The sequence below is a fragment of the Vulpes lagopus genome, chromosome 1, assembly GCF_018345385.1.
Source record: "Vulpes lagopus strain Blue_001 chromosome 1, ASM1834538v1, whole genome shotgun sequence".
NCBI lineage: Eukaryota > Metazoa > Chordata > Mammalia > Carnivora > Canidae > Vulpes > Vulpes lagopus.
Genome location: NC_054824.1, coordinates 144190775 through 144210778, shown reverse-complemented (window position 1 = coordinate 144210778; position 20004 = coordinate 144190775). Strand labels below are relative to the sequence as shown.

Here is a 20004-nt window from a genome sequence, read left to right as displayed (position 1 = left end):
CCTGGGTGGCTCTGGTGGCGATCCTAGGGGTCCTGGGATCAAGTTCCAGTTCTGTGTTGGGTTCCCCATAGGGAGCCTGCTTCTCCCTCTCCCTGTGTCTCTGTGTCTCTCATGAATAAATAAGTAAAAAAGTCTTTTAAAATGTGTGTATTAAATGTCACTATTAATTGATAAAATATATTTAAAAAAAAAAAAAGAACATGGTTCTGTGAGAGCATGGAATGGGGGCCTAACTCACCAAGCTGTCCCTGTGAAAGTAACTCTTAAACTGGTTGTTACCTGAAGGATGAGGAGCTAAGTTAGCTGGGGAAATAGGATTCTACTCATTCCTGTATTCATTTCTTCACTCCTTCCTTTATTACGTTTTAAAACATGTGGTGCTGTTCCAGTCACTGGCATATAGTAAAGACATGATGGCAGGCCTCATTAGCTTTCAGCTTTAGTGAAGGAAGACAGCATTGCAAGTACATAAAGGTATAATTGAGGAAAAATGCTGTCAGGTCCCTGTAACAGGGTCAAGGTGTGGCTCATTAGGGGTGGGGGACACCTATTTAGAAAAAGTTATTAGTTGTAGCCCAGGGACAAAAAGTTGAAACTGAAAAGATGAGAACCCACTGGCTTCTCAGCTGAGGTTTAAGTAAAGAGCACATTTGAAGATCCTGGACTAAGTAAGGGCTTGGGTGTTAAAAAAACTTGGTGGCAGGGTCACTGTGGTAGGACAGGGACACAAAGGATGGCACCAGACCATGTTTACAGAGTTTAGGTTTTATCCTAGGCTTAGGCAAGAGACAGAGGAGAATTGATTTTGGATTTGCTTTTCTAAAAGATCATTCTGGCTCATGTGTGAACACTTAACTGTAGAGGAGAAAAATCAACTACAGGGAGACCAGTTTGCAGCACAGTGTTCTGTCTGGATGGCCCTTCAGCAAGCATGGTGGCAGACTTCTGTAGGAGCGCTGGAGAGTCTGGTGCCAACTGCAGGAAGGCGCACTTTTTCAGAGAGCACAGTTTGTTCTTTTAATCTTTGTAATCTTTAGGATGCCTTCAGAACATTCAAGTGGATATGTTGAGCAAGCAGTGGCAGATCTAGTTCTGGAGCTCAATAAAGATGTTTTGGCTGGAGATAGGGGCATTTCACTATGAGGTTTTGAGAAACTCTTATCAGTATTGTTCACTGAAACTAAAAGGGCTTCTAGAAAAGATAAAGCTGGGAGCAGATTCTCCAGATGTATGCAACTTTGTAACCAGAGCACCAAGAAAAAAAATAGTTCTAGAAAATGCCAATAGCCCTTAAAAAGACAAGTTAAATTATTTAATAAATAAAGAAATACAAAACATAGGTTTTAACTTTTTAGGAAAAGATGAAGGTAACTTGATAGGAATATAAAAAAGGGTTGAAGTGCTCAATGGCACAAAATGTATTTCGTTGGCAGATAAATAAAATGATGCCACATAGAGCTGGTCTGGCTTATTGTCCTTGTTTGGGTTTTTTGCCATGAATATTGGGGGAAACCACAGGATAAGTACTCGCTGGAGCTAAGAAGAGGACTATGAGATTAATGGGCACTGTGAAGAGAAGTGCATTGCTCCATGGTTCGCTCCATTTAGTTTGTGTTAGTATCTTCTCTTCCACTGTTAACTTGGTGCTTCAGAACATTAATGTACTTTGAAAAATCATCTGTGGACTTGTACAATTTCCATATTGTCCTGGAATTCTTCTTATCAGTTGTGTGTGAGCTGTTTCATTGTACTATAAAAAAGATTATACATTTTTGAACTGTTGGTGTGTCTGTCATCGTGTGATGGATGGTGCCTCCCCTAAAGAGGGCCTAGGACAACCCTGAGGGGTGGCAGTATTTAAAGTAGTGGTTAAGAGCCATCAGCCTTTGGTTTATCTGGGACCCCTTGTGATCTCTTCTGTTTTTAAAAAATTAATTGCTAAAGTTTGAAAATCTAGAGTTTTCACAAAAAAGCAGACTTTCATAGAAGTCTGCTTTTCTTTAAAGGAAAAATCAGAACATGTGGCAATAATTTATCCACATTTCCTGGATGACATCAGTGGCTGTGTCTCAGTAGTGGCAGTCCCCCACTCCCTCCTCCTCCTGTTGGGATGTGTATTCTTAAACTCCCCTCAGTCCTCACAGTTTCCAGTAGGGTACTGTACCCAGCCTGGTTCGGGTGTTCAAGTAGAGTACCTGTCTCCAAGGAACATTTTAGTTCCTTGAGGCTTCTAAGAGTTATGAGGAGCTTAGAAAAGGTGAGGAGGGATTGAGGTGGAGGTGAGTGAGAAGGCAGATGAGGTGGCTGAGTGTATTATCTACATAGACATTAGAGTCACTCAAGAGATCACTTACGGGAGGTAAACTGGAAGAGTAAATGTGAGCCTGGTTCAGGGTCCACAGGACATGACATACAGGTCTGATACAGGAAAATATCTACTTTAAGAGTAAGAAATTTGTCTCCTTCCCCTTTAAAGAAATAACAAAACATTAAGATCTCTGATATCAGTTCTGACACTAACTTCCTGTCACTAACTGGGTGTCCTACAGTTCAGTTCTGATACTAGCTACCAGGAGTTAGGGAAGACCCTGAGAGTTAAGAGCAAAGTCCTTCAAAAGAGACTGACCTCCCTTACTGTGCCTGAGCAAGTCTTGTCTTCTAGCCTGCCACAAATTTGGGGCTTCCCACAACCCCTCAGTTTTGATATTTTGGTAGAACGACTCAATTTACAGAAACCACTGTATTTAGGATTACAGTTTTATTATAGAGGATGCAGATCAGGAATTGAAATTCATAGGGCAATGTCTAGGGTGGAGAAGGGAACACACCACTTCCTTGCCATCTTTTTGTGGGATCTGGGTATGTCACCCTCCCAGCACATCACTGTGTTCACCAATCAAGATGCAACACCAGGACTGTGGGGTTAGAGTTTTGATTGGGCTACGTAGGCACGACAGATTAAATCACTGACTGTGTGATTGAACCCAATCTCTAGCTCACTGTAGATTGGGCTAGCCCAAAATTTCAGCACTCTAATCCTGTGATTGATCTTTCCAGTAAGCAGCCCCATCACGGAGGCTATGGGGGGGGGGACCTTAAGTCACCTCTTTGGCATAGCAAAGACACTTCTATCACTCAGGAAATTCCAAGGGTTTTTGAAGCTTTTGCCAAGAATCCAAGACAAAGAACAGATAAATTCTTTATTATAACCAAAGTCTTAATTCTTCTGTTAATTAGCCTGTATCTTGGAGCCTCTTCATCTTCTTCACAATCACTTTTTTGATAAGTATATCTTGATTTTTTTTTTTTTCTTTTGAGAGAGCGCAAAAGGAGTAGGGACTGGGGGAAAAGGCTCCCCGCTGAGCAGAGAGCTGAATATGAGGCTTAATCCCCATTCCCTGGGATCACAACCTGAGCCAAAGGCAAACGGTTAACTGATTGAGCCACCCAGTCGCCCTAAACTTTTTAATTTTATTTATTTTTTAAAAATATTTTATTTATTAATTTATAGAGACAGAGAGAATGAGAGGCAGAGACACAGGCAGAGGGAGAAGCAGGCTCCATGCAGAGAGCCCAACGTGGGACTCAATCCAGGGTCTCCAGGATCACGCCCTGGGCTGCAGGCGGTACTAAACCACTGCGCCACCAGGGCTGCCCAGAGTTTTTTATTTTAAATTGACCTCGGTCTTCAGGTGATATTTCTTCTGGACATACTTTGGAGATAGATTTGTTATACATTAATTGGCTAAAATATCCAAAAAACTACTTATATATACCATATATTACAAAATTGCCAATTACCTTCTGAACATTATCCTGAAATAGCTTCTAGTGGCCAAAGCAGGAGTAGGTAAGGCAACAAAGTTAATAATGACAAAATTGGATTATAATGTAAAAAATATGGTAAATACCCACTAGTCCATGTTGATATAAATAAATGATTGTATGGGATGCCTGGTTGGCTCAGTTGGAAGAGCATGCAACTCTTGATCTCAGGGTTGTGAGTGCATTCCCCAGTTGGGCATAAAGCTTACTTGGGGGAAAAAATACAAACAATTGATTAAATCAATGGAGGAAAGGGACAAACCCTCCTTAATAAGAATTCCAAGTATTGTATGTTGACTATCCTCTTTGAAGAGGTAGAGCTTAATTTAATGAATTAATGAACCCTCTTCTTTAATATGGACTGAACTTAGTGAGCTAATGCCACATAACAATACAGAAAGGAAAAATAGTAACTTTATAGTGGAGAGACCTAGCGGACAGCACATAATCGGAACAAGTTCAACATGACCAATGATAGATAAATTATGATGATACCCTCTAATATGAGTTAATTAGAGAGTTCCTTTGTTCTCTGGTATTCTTTCCAAAAATTCACAACACAGGTATTCTTTACAGAAACACAACCCCAGTCTAGTAATACTTAAGCCAAAAAAGGGGTAGGGGGTGGGCGCCATTGTACAAAATATGTGACCAGTACTCCTCAAAAGTAATCCAGGACCTGAGAAAACAAGGGAAGTCTGAGAAACTGTCTTAGAGGAGATTAAGGAGACATGACAACTAAATACAATGTGATATCCTAGCTTGAACTCTAGAAGAGGAAAAGGTTGTAAGTGGAAAAATTTTATTGATGTTAATTTCATAGTTTTGGCAAATGTACCATAGTTATATAAGAGGTTAACATTAGGGGAAATTGGGTAAAGGATGTATGAGAAGTCTCACTTTGTACTGTCTTTACCATTTTTCCTAAATTTAAAATGATTCCAAAACAACCAGTTTAGTTTTTTTTCTTAAAGCAGAGACTGGGGTGCCTGGGTGGTTCAGTTAATCATCTGCCTTTGTCTCAGGTAATGGTCTCAGGATCCTGTGGTCAAGCCCTACACCTCTGGCTCTCTGCTCAGGAAAGTCTGTTTCTCCCTCTCCCTCTGCGCCTCCCGCTTGTGTGTGTGCACGCTCTCTTTTTTTCTCTCTGAATCTCAAATAGATAAATAAAATCTTTTTTAAAAAAGGACTAATTCTTGAGTAAATCCTATCTCAAACTGATAACTAAAGAAAAATAATAAAAATGTTTGTATTAAGTAGTTTAATGTAAGTGTTCGTTGTTGCAAAACAGGCATATCTGATTGTGTTGATGTGAATATGAAGAAAATAAATGAAATTAGATCAGGGGCACAGGCAGGAAGAATAATCCCCTCTAGGTAGTCTAGAGCAAGGTGGCTAACTTTCTCTTGTTTCGTAGATGGGCAAACTGACAATTACTTGAGCAGGTTTGGACTAAACAAATTAAGTTGGATAAAGTTTTAAAAAGAGTAACAGATCTAGTCATTTTATAAATGATAACTTATGTGGTGGTTAGCTTATTTTAACTTAGGTGCTTTTCTGTAGTAACTGTTACAGATTAACGGTCTAAGACCTGCCTGATGCACATGAAATTATAGTGATTTCACAGGTAAGCCAGGCGTTTTGGCTTCATCCAGTCCTCATAACTAATTCTGGTTAAGTATTTGTGTTAGTAAAAAATAAAAATGTATTTGTGTTAGACATAAAATAGGCCTAATGAAAACAAGTGTTTCTGACCTGGAGAACACATATTCCATCCCTATTCTTCAGCATTTTCAACTCATGGCTGGGTGTACATGTCAGAATCTGCAACCTGATTTCAGAAATGAGAGCAGTAGCATGGAGTATTTCCAAATTTTAGCGTACAAATTATAGAATGTTAAATACATATATACATACATACATACATAATATGTTTTGATAATTATTTTATCCCCCAAGAATAAATTAGAGCTAAGTTTTCTTTTTGTTTGGAAAAAGAGTAGGCTCACTGTAAAAGCATAATAGTTGAACAAAATAGACTGTTTTGTTTTCTCTTTAACTGATTGTACACATTAATCAGAATTTTCTGATTTATGACCATTTCACTAGCATGAAGTATAAAGAAAGGTACACCCAAAGTGAACTGTGAACATGTGGAGATGAAGTCAGAAAACTGATTGTGGTGGTTTATGCAGTTCTGGGGATTTCCAGAGGAATTCCATTTCAGTGAATGATCTGATTTGTACATTATGAGAAATAGCCTAATTAGAGGGGAAAAAACAGACTTTTTAGCTTAAAAATCACCAGCATAAGCTCTGAATCATTCTCTCTTGTAGTGCATTTAATTGGTGACTCAGATGAAACGTATTGCTCTCAGTAAATATATTTCCCACAATTGGAAACAGCTGTTTTTATCATGGACCCAACTTTTATCTCAGCACTCAGCTCATTCAAGAGGAGCTTTCAGGGCTCCTGAGCTGTGAACCACAGCAAAGGATTCAGAATATGAATCTGGAAACAAAAAAACCTCATCGGAAGCTTCCAGATAGTTTGGTATTTTATGTTTATATTCTTTTACTATGGTATTCTTTTTTTTTTAATGGTATTCATTTCTATTATAACCTGTTTTTATTCATTTACTGTTCAAGAAAAACTGCAAATAGGCCTGATTTGTAAATGATAACATAAGCTTCTTTCTTAAAGTTAAAATTTTACAATTATTAGTTTTGGTGGGAAGGAATGATTTAAATGTGAGAAACTGGTTTTAAATATGTGATTTTAAAATAAATGTATATCATCTATAAGCTGGCTACAGCATGGTATCCTTCCAAATCTGGTACACTTAATCTGTTTTACCGTAGCTTACTCAAAGGTATTTCTAGCACTAGACACATCAAACAGGGGCACCTGGCTGGCTCAAGGAGCATGTGACCCTTGATCCCAGAGGTCATGAGTTCAAGCCCCACGTTAGGTATAGAGATTACTTTAAAAAAATACTTAAAAAAAAAAAAAAAAAGGAAAGAAACAAACATCAAACAATCTGCTCACCCAAACTATTCCCTAGTTTCTTGGGTCTTTAGTGCTGAGCACCCTACAGGGCATGACCAGCATTCATAACTATAAGTTATGAAAGTTCTGATAGTGGATTTACTCTAAAGAAATACGTGTTTTATCCAAGCAGCTGTTGGTTTTATTCACTGTGTCCTTTTGTTAAACCTAGGATACTTGGGGCTTCAATGAAGTACTTAGGTTGGATTATTATTCCAATTTTTTCTTTGTGATGGCTCCCCCCACCCAGCCACCCAACAATTATCAGTGGGAATGCTGATACCTCAGTCCATTTGACTCTGTCCTCACACCCAGGCATCTATAAATGTTGTATTTCTTTTTTATCTTAGATTGGTTTCAGTTTCTCCTGTGTAGACATCAAGCAAGATCTTTTGTGACAAATGAACTTCAGAACAGCTTCTTGGTTACCCCCTGTTTTTGTGCATAACAGAAGGATTTCTAGATTCTTATCCTTTAAAATCCAGTTATATTCTTTTTTGTTTTCTCAACTTTCTGTCATTCTTATCCATGATTTCATCTTCTGGTTTTGCTCTATAAGTGCTATCTTTCCCCCTTTTTGTCAAATTTTATAAAGATAGTTCCCCAAAATCTGTCTTTATGTTTATGTGTTTAAAAGCTCATTGACTAGTGGCCAAGTAAAATTCAGAGACCGTGTAGTTAAAACAACTTCCAAGGTTCCCTCACATGTCTGAGTGTGTTCAATTCTTATTCCCTCATTATTTTCCCAATTTTTATTCTCTCTTCAGTTTCCCTCCTTACTGATAGTCTGCCTTCTGTTTTACATGAAGGCCTCTGATTTTCCAACTGAAGGAAACGAATGTATGTGTAGTAATCACCTTATATTTATGCTGAAGTGTAGTTTTATTTGGGTACTTCTTTTGTTATTTATCTATAATTTCTGCTTCATTAATGGGTGTGGCATTTGTAAACCTAGTTCTGAAGCTGCCAGATATCTGATTAATGAGACACTCACTAGTGTTTCTACCCAATAGTTTTGTGAATTGAGAAATTTCATTTATATCCTGTTTCTTTCTGAAGTACTTAATTATTTGGCTTTATACTTATTGAAATGAGAAATGATGGGAACTCTCTTGATAAGTAAAATTATATGTATTCTCCATGTGTGTTCTTGAACTGGAATCCATACAAACCTTTTGTCCTACAAGGAGTGGAGAGGCTTCATTTGTCCCCCCCAGGCAGACTGATGTGACCACTGATGAGACGTGAACAAACCCGTGTCACATGACGGAGACCACCATAGAGCAGTCACCACCCTGAGGAGTCTGCCATGCTGTGGAAGATGTGAGGAGCAAGCAGGGGAAGCAGACAGCGGCACTCGTTCTGAACAGAGCTGAGCAAATTCTGGTGCCTCCTGTGGGCACATCGGGTTTTATTGATGTAATCCAGAGCATAACCCTAGCCCTGGAGAAGCTGTGCTGAAGAGTCAGTGGATTCAAGATTCACTTCAGAGGTGGTTTTTCCAACCTTGGGGGTACCTACGAGCCTTGGAGGTACCTGTCTTCCTCCTCCTTCCCTGTCGGACATGCTGCTTTTACCAGCACTTCTTCATGTTTAAGAATAATGCTTGATAGTCTACATTAATTCCATTTCCTAAATGGACATAAGTCCCTGCACTTCTTTAATTGTTATTTTAATATCAAATAGTTGCCTACACATGTCAGTGATGTTTTTAAGTAATTAGGATCTAAAAATGTATGATAAACCTAAGAAGCCAATTTATAATTAGTGTAACATTTCTAAAAACTTTTCATTTTTTCACATTACCTCACTTTGGAGTTCACATTAGCCATGTGAGTTAGAGTGCTTTATCAAACCAACGTTTGAGTATGTTTACTCACCTAGATCTCATAATCTGATTCATAGCAGAGCCAGGATTCACACTCAGGACACCTTACCCCATGGTGATGTACTTAACAGTCTACCACACGCAGCTCTGTACTGAACTCATTCTGTTTTAGGTTTTAAAACATGGATATATTGGTCTCTTTTGAGATGGACTTGCTTGTTCTCTCTGGGTGTTACTTTGCTCTTCCCCAGCCACCCAGTTGCACAGTATGTTTTTGGAAGTGTTGGAGATAATATTTGCAGATTTCCTAAGATTTCTGCTGTTAGGCCAGTTTGACCCTGGCCATGTTGCTACCTCATGCACATAAGTTTTGATCATCATTTTCTAGTCTTAATCTTGGTTGCTCTACATCATTAGGTAATTTTTTCAGGTATTCTCATCTCAGTGTCCTATAAGCAACATTTTTAAATGAAATAAGGATCTAGGTCTGATGATTACCAAACCCAAGAGATCTGTACTCAGGGATACCTCCTTGTTCCCCTTAAATATGGAATATTGTTAAGAACATCTCTGCTTTTTGTGAAAAGGGAATTCAAAAAGACTTTTAAAATGAAAAATGAAAACCATCCTGAATGAAGTTTTATTCCAATCTTCTATTAAATCCTAAGAATAGGCTGCTGGCCTCCATTACTTTCAGGAAATGAAAAGTGGCTCAGAAGCTAAGTGAGCTAAGCCATGTCTCTCTCAATTGTTTCAGTTTCTCAGGAATTGCTGTACAATGCTGCCAATAACGATCTCCGGGGATCTGACCCCCATTCCACCTCCCACTGCCTCCTCTGCAGCTCCAGATGCCACCAAAAGAAGGAGCTTTGAAGAAAGTGCCTGTACCCTCTTTTACCCTGAGGTGGGTGAGGCCAGGCAGGGTGATTCTCAGGATATCCTGATGATCAAAGGTACAGTTGAAGCCTTCATCAAGACTTTCTTGAAGATGACCAAGAAATTTGGGAAACGTTACCAAATAGCCTAGAAACTGAAGACGGAGCTCAAGAATGGATGGCACAAATGCCATCTGAAATGTAGTACATGATGACATTCAAGACCTTAGATCAGCTCCTTGAGGGCAGATGTATGCTGTTTTTATATCTCTCCCCCACCTCACAATGTTTAGCATAAGACCAAGCATATAAAGTATACTCAATAAGTGCTAGTTTATGACTGAGAGAGAAGACTTTATAAAAAGTACTCTCCAACCCCACCTTTTCTTAGTAGTTAATCTAAGATTGCCCATTCATCAGGAGAATAGTGATAGAGTGTTCACTGATGTCTCAAGCTTCTTGGCCACTGTTATCTTCTGTCTTGGCTGTGTGTTTGAGTAGGAAATATATATCTGTGCAGTGTATGAATTTTTCAATATTAATACGTACAAAGTTATGTCTGGACCAATGCCTGGGCTTTTACCTCTTAGTTATTTTTATTGTGGGGTGTTTGTGTGTGTGTGTGTGTTTAAGATCTTACTTATTAGAAAGAGAGAGAAAGCGCACGAGCATGAGTGGTGGGGAGAGGAAGAGGAAGAATGAGAAGCAGATTCCTCACTGAGCAGGGAGACAGGACCCCAGGGTCATGACCTGAGCCACCCAGGTGCCCCTTTATTGTGGTATTTAGCTCTTTAATGGAAATCTTACTTACACCACAATCCAGGGGATTTATTTTACTGTGGTTTTTAAACTCCCTTTGTGTTCATTTTTAAATTTCAACAATAAACAGTCTTGCTTTTTTATTAGGTCTCACAGTAGTAACTGTGTTTGAGAAGTAGGATGTACTTTCAGATAACAATTTCCCAAAAATCTAACTTGTTACTCTTGAATAGCAATATGTAGTCCTATATCTCACCTGGGCAATGCTAAAAGAGGGTTTATAATAATGTGATTTAAGATACTACATAAATAAAACGGAGCTCAAGGTTTGTTATTTCTCTCAGAGGAAGGGAAATACTAGAAACATAGTTCTATTCATTTCTTCTCAAGATTGTTCTTCATTCACTTAGTCACATCTTCATTATGGAGTTAGCTCTCCTTTAGAGGCAGAACTTAAAAATCTTATCTTCAAGTATTTGATTTCTTGCACCTTTCTTGTACCTTGCTAGTTATGTGTAAGGCTTTCTATTTGTAATTTCTTTTCATGTTAAAAGTGAACATTTCAGAGTACTGCTAGTTTTTGGACAAACCTAAGAGGTGGACATTCATTATGTATTCTCAATAGCTGGCTTTTCTGATAAGGAATCTAGTATCAGAACCAAGTATATTTTATTCAGAAAAAAACAATCTTTCTGAACTTTTCTCTTGAGTAAGCAATGTGTTAAATTATGCTGCATTGATTAGGGGTTTTGGCAAAAAGTGTGTGACTTTTTGAAAAGAAATTGTCTTTATGAGCTCCAATAATCCAGGAACTTTACGTGCACAGCTTTAAAGTAGGCTTGGTGTATTTCATGGACAAATTAGTTACCAGTTCTTCCAGAATATGCTGTAGAGGAAATACACAGACTATGAAAGTGACTTCTACGGAGTCGATTGCATATGCAGATTTAAGGTCTGACTCAGATTCTCACTTCTGATTCTAGCAAATGAAATGCTCAGTTGGACCTGCTTTCTCACATTAGTCATGCCTAATTAATTACATTATAAATTTTGTCAGTTCATATGATGAATTTGAATTGATAATCAGGAACAGACATTAGAATATTGCTAGTCATCTTTATCAATAAATATCTTAATGATATGTTTCATAGTGGTGATACATAAAAACTAAATTGTGTATTCTGTTCGTTCTTCCACTAAAACTAGTTTTTCCTCTGTTAACGTAACAGGAGAAATTTATGTATATGAGACCTGTGAAATTTTGTCGGCAGCACATAGTATGGTTTGTCCTCTGCTTATTGTCTACTTCTTGTCAGCTTAAAAGTTGTATTATTGCAGGGAATGGCAGTGACAACAACTAAAATATTGCAGTTCTGACACAGAATGGTTTGACTTTATTTTATATTTGAATTTTTCTATGATTTCTATCTTTTCCTCTCTCTCCAGGTTCCCAGCCAACCTCAGATAAGTCTTCCCAGCGACCATCAGAGAGCACAAACTGTAGCCCTACCCGGAAGAGGTCTTCATCTGAGAGTACTTCTTCAACAGGCAAGTACTTTTGTTTTACCAGATTTTAACTATAATTTCCCATTTGTGACTTATGAACATACTTAAAATATGATACTATAAACTTTTACAACATAAATTACAATTTATATTTACATATGATATTGTAGAAATAATAGATGTAGTTGTCAGATATGTAAATGAGCAAACATGTACACTAAAACAGTGTCCTCATCTTCTCTTTCCTGCTTCTTAAGTCCAAGTAGGCTTACTCCCAGAGGTATAGTGGTTTTGATGTGATCCAAAGGTAATAACTCAAAATGACTAGGTAAAAGAGTAGGCAGACACAAAAATAAAGGGGTTTTGTTTTTGTTTTTTAAGATTTTTAAAATTTATTTGACACAGGGAAAGAGCTCACGCAAGGAGGGGGAGCAGCAGAGGGAGAGGGAGAAGCAGACTCCTCAATGAGCAGGGAGCCTGATCCTGAGCCAAAGGCTTAACCAATTGAACCACACAGGTGCCCCAAAAACAGAGATTTTAAAAGTTGAGGTAAAGGAGTATGTGGTATTATAGAGCAGTGTGGATTGGAACTATTTAATAAAGACTTGGCTATATGTATAAAATTATTTTAGTAAAACAAGAGTTTCCAAAGTAATATTCACAATTCTCTGAGATATGCAAATAATTTATGAGGTTCTAAGAAGAATCTCTGTTACTATTTATTTCAACCTCAACTTTTAAAATGTGCAATGTTGGGATGCCTGAGTGGCTCAGTGGTTGAGCATCTACCTTTGGCTCAGAGCATGATCCCAGGGTTCTGGGATCGAGTTCCACATCAGGCTCCCTGCATGGAGCCTGCTTCTCCCTCTGCCTGTGTCTCTGCCTCTCTCTGTGTATCTCATGAATAAATAAATAAAATCTTAAAAATAAATAAGATGTGTAATGTTTATATGTTTTAAATATATATAACATCTTAATAGAGTATATCATATTTATGTAGTTCATACATTTAGATTATGCTGTCAATTTTCCCTTTTTACCAATTGCGTGGTTACAAAAACAAAACGTTATGTGTGCATGTATGTATGTATGTATGGTAATATGTCTGCCCTGTGTTTGAGGATTGCAGAGGAAGAAGTCCTTTATAATCTATCTGTCTGTGTCATCAGGAGACATGGGCAGCGGTAGGGTCATTCCAGGCAACAGCAGTAACATGTAAAGGGGAGAATAATCAGTTTAAGAAACTAATTAAAAGAACCAGCATGGTTAGATTAAAGGGACTGAAGATGTGGCTGGAAAGGAGGTAGGGTACCTTATTAATAACACTCGGGAACCACTGAAAGTTCTAGGCAAGGAATTGACAGATCATTTCTTGGCTTTCTATCATGTTTTTTAATTGGGAGATCACTTGTGACTGATGATCAGAAATCTAATTCCTTCATCAATTCAAGGCTACCCTGTCAAATTATAGGTGTATCATACTTACTGAATTTATCTGATGATGAGTTTCAAAATATTTGAAGCTTTTTATTAGCACCATTGTGCCAGAGGTACAGTTGAACTCAAGCAACAGTGAGGATTTGTCTCTCAGTATGCTCTGTTTTCATACTACTTCAGAGAGATTCTTAAATAATGAGTGACTATGTTTGATGACTAGCATGTAGTGAACTGCAGCCTGTGGACCAGATGAGATACAGCTTAGTGCAGCCCTCAGCTAAAAATTTTTACTTTTTTCTTTTTCTTTTTCTTTTCTTTTTTTTTTTTTTTTTAAGATTTTATTTAGGTACTTGGAGAGAGAGCTCTAGCTGGGAGAGAGGAGAGAAGTAGGGATGAAGGAGAGGGAAAAGGAGAGAATTTCAAGCAGAATCCCCATAAGCACAGAGCCTGAGGCAGGGCTTGATCCCACAGGCCTGAGAGATGATGATGACCTGAGCCGAAACCAAGAATTAGACACTTAACTGACTGAGTCACCTAGGCACCCCTGTTTTTATATTGTTAAAGGGTAGCTTAATAAAACAAAGGAGAAAGGAAAAAAGTGTTTGTGAGACCTTACATGTGTCTTCAAAAGCCTAGAATATCTACTATTGAGTTTTTTACACAAAAAGTTTGCCAACCCCTGAGAAGAAAGAATGAGGTTTCAAGGAGATAGCCACAAAGAAAACCACCAAAATATTTCACTTTAGTAAACGAAAGAAATTAACACCTAGATCCATAAAGTTACTCTTACCATAATACTGTTTTATTCATTCAAAAAATATTTATTGAGGGGATCCCTGGGTGGCGCAGCGGTTTGGCGCCTGCCTTTGGCCCAGGGCGCGATCCTGGAGACCCGGGATCGAATCCCACATCAGGCTCCCAGTGCATGGAGCCTGCTTCTCCCTCCGCCTGTGTCTCTGCCTCTCTCTCTCTCTCTGTGACTATCATAAATAAATAAAAAATTTTAAAAAAAATTAAAAAAAAATATTTATTGAGAGTAACTGTGAATACTGAGCACTGGAAATATAAACATGAGTAAGATAAAGTTCCTGCTTTCAAGGATTCAGACTCTTTTTTTTTTTTTAAGATTTTATTTATTTATTAATGAGAGACACAGGGAGAGAGAGAGGCAGAGACACAGGCAGAGGGAGAAGCAGGCTCCATGTAGGGAGCCTGATGCGGGCTTCGATCCTAGGGCTTCAGGATCACACCCTGGGCTGAAGGTGGTGCTAAACTACTGAGCCACCCAGGGTTGCCCCAAGGATTCAGACACATTCACCATTGAAAGGTATATTCAGTTCTGTGATGGACCAGTGTTACAAGGGACTCCAGCACTTAGCATGTGCGTGACTAAAGATGTCCCTGAGGATGTGACACATATACTACTGTAACTTGCTTCAGCATGTGGGGCAAAGTAAAGAATAAGAATGTGTTTAACACACTGACAATAACATTCCCAAAGAAAGGCACAAAACCATACAAGAGAATGCTATTTATGGAGAGCAGTACATTGTTTGATGTTACTAGTGTGTGAAAGATATCATGCGATTATAGTGGAGAGTGAGGTTGTAAAAGTAATAGACTGGACCCCATACTGGCATAGGCTTTTTTTTTTTTTTTTTATGTTTTTAAAGACTTTTATTTATTTATTTGACAGAGAGCGTGAGCACAAGCAGGGGGAGGGGCAGAGAGAGAGGAAGAAGCTGAGCAGGGAGCCCCACAGGGGACTCTATCCCAGGACCCTGAGATCATGACCTAAGCAGAAAGCAGATGCTTGACCCACTGAGCTACCCACACGCCCCTGGCATAGGCTTTTTTGTTTGTTGTTTGTTGGTTAGTTTTTCATTTGAACGAATTGAAACCTGATTGTGGAGGCAGTTGGGAGCCACTGAAGGATTTTGACCAGGGAAAATAAAAATTATTTGATATATTGTGTAATTCAGATAATGGCTTAATGTTTGGATATGTTCAATTTGAGTAGCATTTGGGCTGATGAGGTGGAGGTGTTAGCCATTTGGAAGGGGAGGCTTATAGTTTGAGCCGGGATCACTGGTAGAGACGCAGACCTAGCAGTATGTAATAGAAACTTTAACCTGACCGTAAGTGAGCTAACCCAGCAAGGATGGCAGGAATGCAGATTTAAGAAGCATTCGCATTGGAGAGAAGTGGAAGAAACGATGTCAGTGATTACATAAAAGCTTTGGATAGATTTTTTTTTTTTAAGGTTTTATTTATTTATTCCTGAGAGACACAGGCAGAGGGAGAAGCAGGCTCCCTGTGGGGAGCCCGATGTGGGCTCGATCCTGGGACTCAGGGATCATGCCCTGAGCCAAAGGCAGACGGTCAACCACTGAGCCACCCAGGCGCCCCTAGATTTCTTTTATATAGAAAAATCAAAGACTGCATGTAGTAGAAGCCTTTTAATGTCAGATTTCACAAGAGGTCAAGATAGATTTGGAAAGTATTAATAATTGGGGAAATGATTTTTATAAAGCCAGGCTGCATGTGGAGAGAAAGCAGTTTGCTTGAAAAGGGACTGCTAGAATTCAGGTGGCCTTGGTATAAATTTGAGCCCTTTATTTCCAGCAGTGAGGTAGATTAGATGTATAGAGCAAACAAACGACATTCTTTGTACCTAAAAATACTAGATAAGATATGGAAAACATTTCTTAAAATATTGCTGAATTTTGAAATAAGTAGGAAACAAATTTTCAGAAAGCTTGATTCAACAGCACTGAAGATATTAGAGCTGCTTGACATCTGCCATTTTCCTTGTGGCATAGAGCCTGAGTAGCACATAAGTTCACTTCAGATTTCCCTGCATAAATCTGGCATTCCTTCAAGGTGACATTTACCAGGGTAAGAATAAATGGAAACAAACCCATCACAGAAGAAGGCAGTTCCTTGTTTCAGTTTGGCTTTGGAAAGAGCTGGAAAAGGAGCTCTTTTCCACAAGCTCATTCTTACCTCCTGTCTCACATGCAGATTTATATTGCCTTGGGACCCAGAAAAAAATTAATGAAAACTTGCTGTTGAGTGGTAGTGCCCTGAGTTCTTCCAGAGCCAAATGCAAATTTAATTCCTATTCAGTATAAACATAAGTGTTTTTGATCAGCATATCCTCAATCTTGGTTGACCTAGCATTCTCATTTACTCCAGTTGCACAAGAATGACACCCTTTATTTGTTTTGAAAAACAAATCACTCAGTCAGAACTATGTCCTAACCTTCTAGTTACAGACAAAGAAATATGTGTGGAGATCATCTGTTCAGTAATTAAGATACGTAAACAACTGAACAATTTTGTGCAAGACATGGCCCATCCTTGAGCTAATACTCTGTTTTGAAATAAATCCAAAGAGATAGGGGATCCCTGAGTGGCTCAGCAGTTTAGTGCCTGCCTTTGCCCCAGGGCGTGATCCTGGCGTCCTGGGATTGAGTCCCACATCAGGCTCCCTGCATGGAGCCTGCTTCTCCCTCTGCCTGTGTCTCTGCCTCTCTCTCTGTGTGTGTCTCTCATGAATAAATAAGTAAAATCTTAAAAAAAAAAAAATCCAAAAAAAAAAAAAAAATCCAAAGGGATAAATGCACTAAGAGGGATAATACATAAAAATACGATTTTACTGATGGCTGTAGTCATTGTAATAGAAGCTGTTGGCTATGACCTCAGCAGGATCTATTGGGAAACATGATCATAGACTGCATAGAATTATAATGTGGAAGCTGGGTTCTGGGGCAGATTTTTCTCAGAGAGAGCCAAGCGGAATATGTCCTGCCTTTTCTGGACTAGACTTAGAAATCAGCTTGTTCTTACTTCTGTGGAATTCTTTGCTAGAAGCAACTCACTGAGGACAGCTCATATTCAAGAGGAGGGGAGTTAAATGCTATCACTTGATGGGAGAAGTAAAAGACGTGTACAGGTTGTAATAGCTCTACAAGCAGTCTTTTGCTTGAGGACAGAGAGACAAGGTTAGCTTAGCATCTAGTGGCTGTGATAGCATGAAGGAAAGTAGGTTTAAGTGACCAGTTTAACATAAAATCACATTTTATGGTTTGTGGGGAGAGTAGAGGAGAAATAATAGATGGTGTGGCCTAAGCTTGGCTGACAAAATTCCCATGTGATTGGTGCTCAATCTACATAATGTTGAAGAGTTGGCTTTATGGTGTCATTCACTGAGGTTGGTAGTCTGGAGGAACAGGGTTTAAGGAGGGGGTAATGACTTAAATTGTGAATATGAGTTTGAAAAATCTGTGAAACATGCAAAAGCAGAGAAGTAGAATACAGTTATATTCAAAAAATAAAGATTTGGGTGTCATCAGAATCTAGGTGGTAGTTAAATGAATTATCGAGAGTTGCATCAAGGAAAGCTCTTGTACCAGAGAAAGTGAGCCGCACTCTCATCCTCAAGCCAGGTATAGGAAGTAGGCAGCTATCATTGTGGTGATCTTCAGGCACAATTTAAGATTAGTTTATGTGTTCTGATCATTGAAACTGTGAGAATAAATATGTTGAACAGTAAAGACACAATACTGGGTGGGCATCAGCAATCTCAACAGTTAAATCTGATGGAGTTGCAAGTAATTGGAAGATAATCAGTGTATTATCAGAGAAACAGTGGAGGCTGGATTTTAAGAATTAGTGATATAGGGCAGCCCCGGTGGCACAGTGGTTTAGTGCTGCCTGCAGCCCAGGGTGTGATTCTGGAGTCCTGGGATCGAGTCCCACGTCAGGCTCCCTGCATGGAGCCTGCTTTTCTCCCTCTGCCTGTGTCTCTGCCTCTCTCTATCTCTCTCTCTCTTTCTCTCTCTCTCATGAATAAATAAATAAAATCTTTAAAAAAAAAAAAAAAGAATTAGTGAGAATTTGAAATGTGAAAAATCCTGAATTTAAAGAAGACTACTTGATATTGTCTGATGGGAATTATTGGTAATTTGAGAAAAATTACAGTGTAGTCTGATGAGACTGGAACTTGTAATGCCCGGGGCCTGTAAAGGAGTACCTAGAGTAACATCACATCTTAGATTAGACACATATAGATGGGAAATCCATAGATCAGCTTTGGAAAAGTATGACCTGTGTTCATTAGTAGTAAACAACTATGCATCTTTGGAGGTGGCCCTATGACGATCTGATGTTTACAAATATTGTAAAACTGACGTGGCTTGCCAGAGGAAGTGTAATCACAAGGAAGTACGGAGTGGTATTTGAAGAAACAAAGATGACCAAGTCGTTGAGCCACTAAGATAACAAGGTACATCGAAGACCACTTATTTTCCAATCTTACCCTCAACATGTATTCTTTCTAAATTAGTTTATACAAATGTTTAGTATTCTAGGTTTAAAGCTTTTCCCAAGAAGTTTCACTACATCCTTTGTACTTGCAGCATTGTCAGAAAAAGCACTGAACTAGAAATAACACCAACATTTAACTGGCAAGTCTCTAAACTTAAACTGACCATCAGTTTTGAAAAAATAAACTCTTTCTGCTCCTCATCTTACAGAGTAAGAATTGTTGTTGCTTTTTAACTCACATATTGTTAGGGGAACAGGCCACTTTTGGATTTATTATGATTCCTGTAATATGCCTTATTCAGGAAAGTAAACCATCAACTTGCTTGGGAGAGACAAATGCATATGGTGTTAGGATGTTTAATCCTGTTAAGAAAAATGTGGCACTATTCCTTTCCTTCTATGTAAAAAGTTATTTAAATGACTGGCTGTGTTCAATTTGTATCTGTGTGTGCTTTGTCATCTTATTTAGTAAACGGACTTCCTTCTCGAAGTCCAAGATTGCTTGCCCCTGGGGATGACTCTGTGGATAGTCTACTGCAGCGGATGGTACAACATGAGGACCAAGAGCCCCTGGAGAAGAATCTAGATGCCGTGATTGCATCTGCCTCGGGGCCACCTTCTTCCAGTCCAGGCCACAGCCACAGCAAGGAACGAGCCCTGGGAAAACCAGATAGCCTTCTAGTGCCCGCAGCCCCCAGTGACTCTTGTAGCAGCAGCATCTCACTCCTGTCTGAGAAGTTGCCGAGCAGCTGCTCACCCCACCATATCAAGAGGAGTGTCGTGGAAGCCATGCAGCGCCAAGCTCGGAAAATGTGCAATTATGACAAAATCTTGGCCACAAAGAAAAACCTGGACCATGTCAATAAAATATTAAAAGCCAAAAAGCTTCAAAGACAGGCCAGGACAGGGAATAACTTCGTGAAACGCAGACCAGGGCGACCTCGGAAATGCCCCCTCCAGGCAGTGGTGTCAATGCAAGCATTCCAGGCTGCCCGATTCGTCAGCCCGGATGCTAATGAAGGTGAAGAAAGAGCAGCCCTGCCCCTCCGTCCAGACACAGTTACGGATGTCATCGAAGCTGTTGTGCAGAGCGTAAACCTGAGTCCAGAACATAAGAAGGGGCTGAAGAGGAAAAGTTGGCTGTTGGAAGAACAGACCAAGAAAAAGCAGAAGCCATTCCCAGAGGAAGAACAAGAGCATCCCAAGAGGTAATTATCCTTGTTTGATGTTTTATCTGAGGAAAGAAAAATAGCTTTTTACAAATTTAACATAACGTATGCAGCCGAATTCTTAAGGTAACCTGCTAACCTTTCATTATGTAAAACCTCTGCCCTTCTGTTTTATTCAAGTGTTCTTACAGCTCCTCAAAATTATAAATAATTAAGAAGCACAGGG

At 39.0% G+C, this 20004-nt stretch overlaps 1 protein-coding gene across 6 annotated transcripts in view; it reads left to right on the top strand.

Annotated features, from left to right (window-relative positions):
- ASH1L (ASH1 like histone lysine methyltransferase) overlaps positions 1–20004 on the top strand; it is a 171805-nt gene that overhangs the window by 61110 nt on the left and 90691 nt on the right. For all 6 annotated transcript variants that reach the window (XM_041745463.1, XM_041745445.1, XM_041745453.1 and 3 more), the window contains 2 exons: positions 11782–11883; positions 19079–19817. In XM_041745463.1, coding sequence (XP_041601397.1) covers positions 11782–11883; positions 19079–19817 — 841 coding nt within the window. The remainder of the gene's footprint in view (positions 1–11781; positions 11884–19078; positions 19818–20004) is intronic.